Here is a 12,205-nt window from a genome sequence, read left to right on the forward strand (position 1 = left end):
CGCGCACAGCGTTCCCGTATCTGCTTTTCGGCGTGTCTTTTGATTCAACTGAAATAGCAAGTATTTTGCAATACTGTAGTCTAGGTCGTACTGCACGTGGTTCTTATTCATAGTGTACAATTATTTAGGAGGGCCTCGATATTCCCGGTTGCGAAATTCCTGATCTCACAGAAATTCACGGCCTCGAGGTAAAGAACCAGGGTCTCCGTCTGGTGTTGGGAGCTTTTCGAACATCTCCAGTTCAAAGCTTGTATGCAGAGTGCAATGAATGGTTGCTCGAAAAACGGAGATTTTACCTTGCCTCTACATATGCAATGAAAGTGAGATCTTACCCGCAGCACCCTACCCTAGCCTGTGCCACAGAAACCCGTTTCCAGCGCTGTTTTTGAACAGACCTTCTGTCATCCCTCCTTTTAGTATGCGACTGTCCCTGGAAATGGAAGCTTACGGCTTCCCTGACCAGGGCAGGGTGACTCTAGTAGCAAGTGGTGGGAGGCTTCCCCCATGGCAACCACCACCCCCACACAACACCTCGTTATTAAAATATAAAAAGCAAGAAACTTCTACAGTTGTGCTCCAGCAGGAGTTCTTATCATTAAAGGACAGTTTTGGAGACCATGTCGCCCTTTACACGGATGGCTCTAAAACGGGCTCAAAGGTTTCATGTACAATGGTCACAGGCACGTCTGCTGTGTCTCGCCGTCTGCCAAACACTTTTTCCATTTTCAGTGCAGAGGTATACGCTGTGATCCTTGCTTTTAATCATGTGTTACACTCTCACATTGATACGTCAGTCGTGTACACCGATTCCCTGAGCTGTCTACAAGCTATATGTAGCTTACGGAAACAAAATAACCCGTTTGTGCAACAGGCCCAGCATTTATTCAGCCAAATTACAAAGAAAGGTTTATCTCTAACACTCTGCTGGGTGCCAAGTCACGTAGGTGTACGTGGCAACGAGCAAGCCGACAAGGCCGCTGTCGAGGCACTGTCCGGCGACCTCGCATTTACAGAAGTGGCAGCTGAAGACTTGAGCTCAGTCATAGGAAAGACGATTAATGAGAAATGGCAAAAACAATGGAACACACAGAACACTAATAAACTCCATCTAATCAAACATGACATAGGCAAGCCCACACATGCTTTCAATAACCGGTTTCACGAAATTCTGTCAGCTCGGTTACGTATTGGCCACACCTACCTGACACACGGATTCCTTTTACGGGAGGAGGATCCACCCCAGTGTGCGCCTTGCAGGGAACCGCTTTCCGTTTTGCATATTCTGATAATGTGCCCACTGCACGAAGCTCACCGTCGCCGCCACTTTCCCCTCTTTTACAAATACAACATTCCCTTCCATCCAGCCCTTTTGCTGGGTGATGAGCCCCTGGTTACTTTTAATTCTGTATACAATTTTTTTAAATGATGTTGGTTGCATCAAGTACTTTGAAACTAAATTTTAACTGAATTATGTCCCTTTTTTAAATATATAACATTTTATCATTGTCTTGGCGCATAATAGCCCTAGTCGCTCATGTGCCAGAAAAACCTCAATCACTCATTCACTCACTCGAAGTAAAGACGATGCTCGATTGCTTCGCAATGTGACATTCCTCGTTTAAAAAGTGGATATCACTGATTAACCTGCTAGCTTCACGAGTGTTCGATATTGTCGATTTTAGCGAATAAAAGTCATATTTTAACGCATGTTATGCATAGCAGGGCGGACGCGCCGGCACAGCATGGGTTAGTTTATTATCAGATTAGTTCAAGTTACGTATTTCCATTTTCGATGTTTTTATTTTTATTTTCTCTGAGTTCGCTGTTGGCAATTTTCCGCGCGTGACTGCATTTTCGTACGCTTATTTTCAATCGGAGGACCAGAAAACGTTTATGTCTTGCAGTTCATTTTGCAATCAGAGCTATCGACCAAGGTAAATATAGATGGTAGCGAAGCTTGCATTGGCCACCACGTCTTCAAGGACGGCCATGATAAAGATCGTCAGCGCCATCCATCCGTTGCGGGGCAAACTACAAATTTCGTCATAATGACGTCACCTGGTACGTCACCATTACGTATAGTGTGGGCCGGGCGCTCGCGCTGCGCGTTTGTTCCATCGCGATGTCGAGCCGCGGAATATCACAACAGCTGTTGAAGAGCAAAAACTCATAAACGATTTGTAAACAGAGAAGAATCAACACTAGCGACATGCGTGCAACAAAGGACACAGGAGACCAGGTGAGGGCTTGCTTTCTTTTATCACAGGTAAATTCGCCATGCCGTTGTAAACAGTATAAATACCCACATTAGCCAATTGATGTTCTGAGGCTGGAACGCAGTGACTTTTCAGTGACTTCCATCTTTCATCATAAATACCCACGACAGAATAATGTGCAAAATAACCAGTATGACAGTCCATGTACTGAATAGCACGAAAGGATAATGTACACATTCCAGCAAACACATGTGAGGCCCAGGACCTTAATGTCCAATGCATGCTGCTATAGCTGTCCTCATGCACATAACTTTCACATATCTCTCCACTTTCCACATATCTCTCGTACAAAGAAGGTGGAAGTGAACATATTTGAACTTGAAGATCACATTATATGATATTTGCATACTGTGTGGTGCTATGTCTGCCCACAGTTTTTGGCACTGTAACAAACGCTATGGGGGATAAGAAGGCACATTAGCTCAGTTTAGAAGTCTGTGATACTTTATCTTGCAAAACAGCCACAATAGTATCAGCTTCCAGCAATGACAACCTTGTTCAGTGTGTACACATCCTGCTGATGACTACTTCTACTTTGATTACAACATCATTTTTGTACTAAAGACATGTCAAAGCATCGACAATGTTCTGTGCTTCTGCTATTTTGTGCACATTTTGCCATTACTGAACTCTGCATGGCTGTCAAAATACAAAAATAGCACATTAAGGAGCTGTGTGCAAAAGTGCACTTTGACAAAATGCTACACAGGAATGAAAGAATTACAAGAGATCATGTGTAATCTAGGTTACAACTGAAAGCACTGGATAGACAACAGAACCATGCATATCCCTTTGCATGGAAAGAAAACTTCTGGTTACATCACAACGACGTGCAGAGATTACGAACTTAGTCTCGCTGTTTGCTGCAGTGCCTTCTGACGTAAAGTACTACTTCGTACTTTTTCATTCCTTTCTCGTGCAAACCAGAACTGTCGTACCCTCAGAAAAAAGTGAAATAGTTCATCATACACCGATGAAGAACACGAAACTCAATGTCTTTGGAACAAGTGTGTCCAACGCTTCACACAGCTTGGACCTGACCCCTTGGGAGGTGAGGAATGTCTTGACGTTGCCCTTGAAGGCTTCCTCACACGCACCCACAAACATCGCAAAGGCAGGAAGAGGAACCGACAGCTCCAAAGTCAGTACTGTCCACATTCTTGACACTCAAATAAAGCAATATCTGGCTACTGTCCTGAAATGTGGCATCCCTCCGAGGAATGTCCCAAGTTGGACTTCGTGGTTTGAAATTGAAAAGACGACGAAGAAGAAGAAAACAGCTATGAACAGTTACAAAGTGCGCAGTCAAGGTACAGCAAACTCGTAGCTAACAACATGGAGAGCGACAGGAACCGGAAGAGTACTCGGCTCTGTCTATAATCTTACGTATTACTGGCAGACCGCGCGAATTGCTATATTAAAAACATGCGTATTGCATTAGTACAGACATTATTCGCGCCTTCGATTAAATTATTTTTGTTGCGCTAACCTAACGCTATTGCGTTATTTAGGTGCGCTAACCTAACCTTACCTGCAAACCCGTTATGCTCAGCAAGGCCGTGGTTTTCGTGCTGTATGGGCCCGTTTCACGACGTTGGGGGCACTCCGAACCCTATTCTGCAGCGCCATTTGTGGTCGTGTAGCCGGAGGTTTTTCCGTACATAGGCATGTATCACCTACACTGCGGCTCGAAATAGCCGCGGCGCAAGGATTTCCACACAAGAGATGACGTTCCCGGTAAGGCAGGGAACACGCAGGACATGACCGTCTAGTAAGGGCGCTCTACACTAGAGGAGGGCAGTTGGCGCTACTGTCGCCGGACGAAACTTTGGTGCCACAGGCCCATAGAAGTGCTTCAGGTTATATCAGGTTATATATATAAATACCGCTTATTCGAACGCATATAAAAAAAAAAGTTCCAGACCACATAATTGTACGATTCTTATATTTTTATTTTCCGTATATGACCCTCTTTCACTCGAATAAGCGGTATTTACCTTTCAAACGATTTCACTATTTTTTTTATCCTATGGGTCCCGATAACAAACTACACCACCGAGGAATGCAGGCTTGACCACCAGGCGCACGCTACTTTTACTGAGGACTGCTTCCTGCACAGCGAGTGACAAACAAACGACACATGTCTCCTGGCCTTTGGTCCATCTTCAAACGACACACACAGGGCAAACGACGATCATCCGATTTCATCTCGAATTCTAGAAGAGACCATAAAGATATTGTTATCCCCATTTCTCTTCCTGAATACGTGTTACAATTTTGCGCAAATGGAAACTTCAACGTCCGCCATCTTCAGCGCAGAATGACTTCGACCGTTCCAAAGTTCTCGTGGAAGAGTGGCAACAGCAAGATCACAAGGCGCTACGTCATGCCCACCCCACGTCGTATGCGGTTACTGCTTAGGACACTGGGCTCTAGTCATGCATGCTGGATTCACTTTCCTTCGCACCCAGAGGCTGCTCGTGCCACCACAGTGTCCTTGTTAGATAGTATCTTACACACGTGTAACCAACCGGTTAAATCCAGGTAGAATACGTATGAATGTGTGTATGAGTGTGCAAAAATGTAAGAGTGAAAGGAGGATGAGTGAGAGAGAGTGACTGGTTTGTCCCTTCAGATGACGCACCCTGGAAGTCGCTGAGAAGGCGTGTTAGCTTAGCTCAATTGGTAGAGCCCTGGACCGGTAATCCAGAAGACATGGGTTCGTGTCCTACAGCTGGCTAACCTTTTCAGTGACTTTCATCTTTCATCTTTGAACGCTACTCCAGACTCCAGAGAGACTCCAGAATGCCTCCTCTCCCGTCTTGGCCGTGCATGGTCTAAGGTGAACCCGAGCATGCGCTCGCTGACGGCGCGCAATACAAATATATTGCTGGTGGAAAAATTACAGCACGCAGTATATCCGCATCCGATCCGCTATCGAACCGCTGCCTTCGCATCCGCAACCGATCCGCATCCGACCTCAAGCCACGACATCCGATCCGCACACCGCAGAAAGTGCCAAATTTTCATCCGCAAGTATCTTGCGGATATCCGCGGATGGTGGAGGGCTCCACACGGAAGTCTTCCTGATTGGTGGCGCTTGCAAGGCACAGCCGTGTGATTGACAGGTTGCAGCCAGAGTTGCAGGAGAAATCGCTCGTGAAGGCTCTGCAACTCCTGCAACTCGGGTTGCGCAACCAGAACTTCGCCGTTCACAGGGTGCAACTTGGTGGTGCAACTAAAGTTGCATCGTGTGAATCGACAGCCCTTTTCAGGCCGAAATCTTAGAAACATCTTAAACATTTGTCTTTGCCCTAGTTTACCGCCTACTGTGCATCCTGCGTTAAAATTACGCTTACGTCAAAATTATCAGCTCATCAATCAGCCTCGCACGAGTAGCAAGCCGTTGGCTTACCACTGTGCCGGCTTTGGCTGGCCACTCTCACCCCTTGTCAAGAAGACGAGTCGGTAGCAATACCCAGGTGGCCGGTTAGATCGCGGCCGAGGACGTGGCAAGTTGCTGAAATATAGAGCATTGCACAGACCGCATTCTAAGGTGCAAGCCCGGCCAGAGCCCTTCTTTTGCTTCTATACATGGCCCGGAACTGACCCGAAAAATTTCTAGGTGTCCCGGCCCGTGTCTGGTCCGAGGAATTTCTTCTTTAAATGCCGTGCGCCCAGATCTCGATGCACGTTCGAGAACCCTCACGTAGAGAAAATTCATTGCAAAAGTAATTGACAGACCGACCGCTGTGGCCTTGTTTATGATTGCATAATGTCTCGCGACGTAACGAATTCTCTAAAGTAAAGAGTGAGGTTCTCAGACGCACCACCAGCAATTCGCAAACGAGCAAATTGTGTACCATTCTGATTTGTCCTTTGCAGCATGCATTTTTCACGTCTCTGCTGGGGCAGCTCCTTATGGAAAATGCACAGACATCGAGGGCCATCGCTACGAGCTTCCAGGGAAAGGATTAAGAACAGATAACGGGGGCTGCATAATCGTAAATGTGAGTGTCTTTCCGAATGGATACCTGACGTGAATATTTTTCGTCTAGTGTATTTATGGATTCAATACCGAACATGTTGGGGTTTCTTGTAGAAACTGCGTCCTTCTCTATTTTGCGTTGTTTAGTTATTTATTTATTTAAAAAAACACAAGGCATTGCAGCCAGAGGAAATACTGTGGTACAGGGTCAGTATCGCATGCTAGTCGAGACTCCTGCGACACACAGTGTAAAACACCATCGACACACAGTTAAAAAACATCAACGTTGAAGCGGTAACTGAAATACTAAACAATTTTCAAGTATTTTGATGAGGCAAGTATATGCTGTCTCAACTTCGCGGCGAAACAATGACTAGTCTTCACATCAAACGGTAAGGCATTCCACAGTCTCGTACCAAAGCGCACAGTCAAACGGGTACCATATGCATTCTTTGGCCTATACAAAATGTAATCTTGTAAAGCAACACTTCGATTGCTTCTGTTGCATTTTTTTAAATATTGAGCTATTGTAGGGCACATTTATCGTTACAATACAAAAGACAAGCAAAGTACATCTTTCACGAATCAGATCGGGAAAAGGCAAAATATTCAATTCACTGAACAACCCAACGCATGACGTTCGACTATTAGAGAATGTTATTAATCTGACAGCTCTCTTTTGTAGTTTAAATAGACGCTCAAGGTATGTTCTAAATGCATTGCCCCATGAGGTAACACAGTAAGTCAAGTGACACTGGACCAGAGCAAAGTACAGTTGACGCAGCACATACAGGGGGAAGTACTGTCTAGCAAGGAATAAAGCGTGACAGGACTGCGATATATTTTTTGCGACTTTGTCAATATGTGGCCTCCAAGAAAAAGATGAGTCCAGCAACACTCCCAAATATTTAATTTCATGCACTTGTTCCACAGCTTGATTCTGAACGGTAATATTAATCTGAGTACTACTGATAGATGATCTAGATTACAAACTTCGTCTTACTCGTGTTTAAATATAAACGATTCGCTTCGAACCACTGAACGATTTTGTTGGCCTCATAGGACATTGCAGGGCCTATATCAGAAGTGTTTGAGGAACTATACAAAAAGCATGTATCGTCGGCATACATGTAGGTTGACAAAATATGGGACACCAGTGGAAGGTCATTGATATACAGAGAGAACAAGACAGGGCCCAAAACAGAGCCCTGGGGCACGCCAATGTCAATTGGCATAGGAACAGAATACTCGCCGTCAATACTCGTATACATAGTGCGTGAAGAAAGATAACTTTTCAAGAAACGCCATACACAACCACGAAAGCCGTAACAATGAAAACCGTAACGTTTCCCGCTGATATGTAGCATTCGAAGTTCCGTAACGTAACAAGCTTTCGTGTGTGGTGTCATTAAAAGGAGCTATGAGGTGACATCTAAAGGGACTCTGACCAGAAGTCGTGGGAGCTCTTTCGTACTTGTTGTCGATAAAGCACCTAACAAGGACTCTCCATACGAAAATTCATGCATTAAAACCCCACGGTTTCTCTGAACTCCAATTTTGAACATTCGACTTCATCCGAGTGCAGCACCGAGCGTCAAACCGAGAAAACATACGTTTATATATAATATCCACCCCGGCCCACCATCAAAATGACGTCGACATGAGGGCCACTGGCAACACCCACAATTGGCTCAAACGCGTCACGTGGTCACGCAATACCCTGACAATTCCCTTCATGAAATGGCATTTATATGTTAATATACTTTTGTTACAGACTATCAAAAAGAAAAAATATGCCCTGAATTTCACACCTGCAGTAGGTTCTACGATTGCCTTTTCAATCTGTGCACGGCGTTCCATATGGTTCCGTATCCGGCCAGCTAATGGTTGCTATATGACGAGCTTGCGAACTTGTGTGATTCCCGACTCATCCTGCCTTTTTCGGGTCATTGGGTTGGTGTTGGTGTTGTTCGCCATATTCTGAACGTTTCACCTATCATTACTCACTATTCTTGACCTGTTTCGAAGCAAAGAACCGCAACGGCAAGCCACTCGCCTCAGGGACATTCTGTCTGCTGCATCTCAAAGGAGCATCGGGACGTGATGATGTACTGCAAATGCTGAAGTTGAATTCATACTAGGCTATGCCACTCTGAAGCATTGAGATGACGAAAGGTCGTGGTGGCTGTACCTCTGCTTTCGAAAGATGAAACAGTCATTCCACACTGTGCACTATGCTTCCTGGCTTTGTATCGAGTCTGACAAATCCGACAGTCCTGGACTGCCTTTTTCAAGAGAGTTTGAAATGTAAGTATGTGTTATATTGGTTTCACATATCCCTACCACATATTGAGTGTGTATATCACTGTACTTTTGATGCTATAGCATATCTAGCGTACACTGATATTCAACACCTAGTATGGCAAACTCGACACCAGCCACACAATGCCAACAATTGTTTCTGCCTTTTCTTCAACTGCTTATTTTTATCATAATAATATTTTAGTATAATTGTCTGATTTTAAACTACTCACAATTTTAAGGTGGTTTTGGCGCACTATTGCCTGAGTTGTTTATGCGCCATTAAAATTGAATTATCTTCAACTGCCATTATCCAATTGAAGTGCCAGGTTTCAGTTGGATACAATGATATGGCCAGATATATTTTCGCTGTGTCTACTGACCGACGTATGGTGCGCAAACTCCGAAGTCCGTATTCACCGGCCGACTTGAACCATTGGTTTAGTGACGTCGGGTTTAAATCGATCACGTGATCTCTCCGGCTATGAAGAGCAGTTGACCAAAGGGTGACCACAACGCATGCGCACTATTGACATTGTCACGAGATGGTTGAGGGGAGGGAGAACGTAGCAGACGACAGGATTGTGAAGAGGAAGGCTCCCGTTTGTTTTTTGGTTATGATGTTAACGGAAGAAAAGTTCAGGCGGCGCTGGCGCTGCTGCAGCTGGTTGCGGATCGGGGTGTCTGTAATCGTCGGTTATACGTTATGCCTACCTCTGTATTTGTTAATGGCAAGTTATATGGTCGCTAAAAAGAGAGCGTTTGTCATGTTATTTGAAAGGCAGCAGTCGGTATCCTCGCGCAGGTGATCGTTGTGCTTTTGTCGGTGTTCGGTCGTCGATTGTGGTTGTGTATAATAACGTCATCCGCATGGACCATCGCTTTTTTATCGTCTGTTGTGCGGCCTGTGTGGTGAACTGCAACGATCAAGATAGCCTCTCGATTGATGGGGCATTCCAGCAGCGTCGTTTATACGCTTTCGAGCCTGATGTCATGTCCGCTACGTGTGTACAAGTGCTTGATACACTGTAGGCTATGTAAACAGAAAGAACACTGATGCAAGTGTGACCTTATCCTGCAGGTGACTCCCACACGCATAACTTTTAGTATTATAGACACATATACAATCATACATCACAGGCATTTGGGACCAGTCATGCAGTGAAAGCAGTGTGCTCGTGACGCCACACATTTTCCTGGTGAGGATGTGAAGGCTTTCCGACAGTAAATTTATGTACGCGGTATCTTGTATTGCAACAGCATTCAGGCACTGTTTCGAATGACAGATCCATAGATGTTAGAATCATTTGTCATGATGCTGATGACACATTCTTAGTTACACCAGAACTTTGTGACCGTAGTATGCCCATATTCTGTTTATCCTCCACTCACTGCTGTACATTTATGGGTGGAGTGCGAGTCAAGGAAGAGGAGAGCTAGTGCGAAATGAGAGTAGCAATGTACAGGACATGTCATGCAGCAAAAACAGTGGACACTTAGCATGCACGTGAGCTGGTGCAAGGAGAACAAGTTGTAACATAATTGAAGGTAAAGTGATGTACTACACAAATGGGCATATTAGCAGAATATTGGTTTGGTTCACTATTTTGTAACTCAGCTATTCAGAACACGTTGAAGACATGCACAACACAGCCAAATTAGAGGGTAGTGTTTCGGGTGTGTTGTATGTTGTTACCGTCAGCAAATTTTCCTATTACAATTAGAGGCATTGTGTCATTTGCGATAAATAGAAGCATGACTGCAATGTGGATGCAGGTGGGTCCAGGCCAAATCACCCAAAGGTCGCGCTCGACCCCTCTCAGTTTTGCTTCCAAAAATTATCATGGACTCCTTATTGCAAATAAAGATATTTTCCCTAGTTTTACTGGACAATGTTGAACTGTTGTCGATTTAGGCGGGGTCAAAGTTCGTCAGAATCGCGAAAACCATACTACGAAAAAAGTTACCTACTGAGCAGGGTTTTGAGTCTAGGTGGACTTTAGAAAGATAGAATGAAAGAGCGTGACCCTAACATTCTGCCAATATCAAGTTCTTCTCTCGTGTTTCATTTTCGGCCAGCGAAACAGGGCTGCTTTTTGGCGCTATTTCTTACAACTTTGCGTCTTGCTAAGGGCACTTTTCGCACAAGCTGGAAGGGACAAATAAATCCAGCGTGTTCTCGACCTTCTATACTTCAAAATCACATGTTTTGAAGGCCGACCACACAATACTTTTTGCCCAATTTAATCCCAAATGCCGTAGTTTTGGTAAAGTTTGCCGTTTTCAACGGCATTTTTGAAAATCAAGCGGTCGGCCGAGAGCAATCCAAATACATGGAGATGACAGATCAATATCTATACTAAAGTATATAAAAAATTGAGAAGGTACTTTTCGATAACGGCGAGAAAATATTTTTTCTGTCCCACATGGTTACGCGAGGGCCGCACGAGACGGCTCCCTGTGAGGCGCGCGAACACATCGCGTGCCTAGGTTTCACAAGCCGCGTCCTGCGGGCGGATATGAGCATGTCCTCTTTTTCGCCAGCCCTTTTGTTAATAAACTGCGTAGTTTTTATTGTTATCAGTGCATTGGTAAGTATTGTTAGTAGGTGTTCCTCAGAGTATATTTCATTCGCGGCGTTTTAAAGTGGTAGTCATGAGAAACGACAGCGATGCTTTCACACTCGCAAGGAACGTTATGAGCAAACCATACTAACCCTTCAGATGCGCGTTTCTTATGATTAATTGCAATGCATGTTGTGAGCGGATGGCTTTTGCTGCATTGTAGCGTCCAAAAACGCGCTCGTACATCCGCGTAACCTTTAACACATGGTCTTGAAATCGCCTTAGGAGAGCTCATCCGCGGCTCAGCTGATTAGTTTATATGTAATCGTCTTTATGACATGTGATGCATGCTGGGTAACCAAAAAGGTTGTTATTGCTCCAGGTTTCTTGCTGAAGCCGTTGTATTGAACAATGGCCGAAGTAGGAACGTCAGCAAATCGCGCGTGCAAAATGAAGGACTGCGGTATGAAAGTGCGTGGCACGCACGGAAACTCCAGTCGGAGCAGCGTTCAAGACCTATCTTTTCGCCGTACAGAGGAAACTGTAGTGGTCACTTCTAATGAGATACCCTACCAATGGTTGCCTTTGCTTTTTAACGTTTCAAAAGAAAATATGAAATAATAATGAAATCGTTGTGCATTCATATATGTGGGTATCTTTTTGCTCTTACTTCAAACCGTTACAATCGCGAAAATAAAATATGTAGCCTGTCTGAATTGCAAATAAACTGTTTTTATCATTCCAGCCTGCTTCGGTGATCATCACGAGAAAGCTGTTCAGTGTGGATAGATTAGCAAGCACCACATGAACGTCTCGGGCTAGTACGCGGTAGTAGCATAGATGTGACTTAGCTGAATATAATGTCTGTTCTGGTTCTCCATAAGGGATAGGAAAACTTCACCACACGGAAAAACGTTATCCGAACCAGAGCCTCGCGACCCACCCGTGCGCCGTTCAGCGTAACTATGTGAAGAGTGGGTGGGATATAAAAAATATTTTCTCGCCCTTATCAAAAAGTACCTTCTCAATTTTTTATATGCTTTAGTATATATACTGATCTGTCATCTCCATCTATT

At 44.6% G+C, this 12,205-nt stretch overlaps 1 protein-coding gene across 1 annotated transcript in view; it reads left to right on the forward strand.

The window, feature by feature from the left end:
- The window catches only part of LOC135388443 (uncharacterized), a 70,140-nt gene that overhangs the window by 16,888 nt on the left and 41,047 nt on the right, over positions 1-12,205 (forward strand). Inside the window, exon 2 of the mRNA XM_064618014.1 lies at positions 6,162-6,286. Within this exon, the coding sequence (XP_064474084.1) occupies positions 6,162-6,286 (125 nt within the window). The remainder of the gene's footprint in view (positions 1-6,161; positions 6,287-12,205) is intronic.

The sequence above is a fragment of the Ornithodoros turicata genome, chromosome 3 (assembly GCF_037126465.1).
Source record: "Ornithodoros turicata isolate Travis chromosome 3, ASM3712646v1, whole genome shotgun sequence".
In the NCBI taxonomy this organism is placed as follows: domain Eukaryota; kingdom Metazoa; phylum Arthropoda; class Arachnida; order Ixodida; family Argasidae; genus Ornithodoros; species Ornithodoros turicata.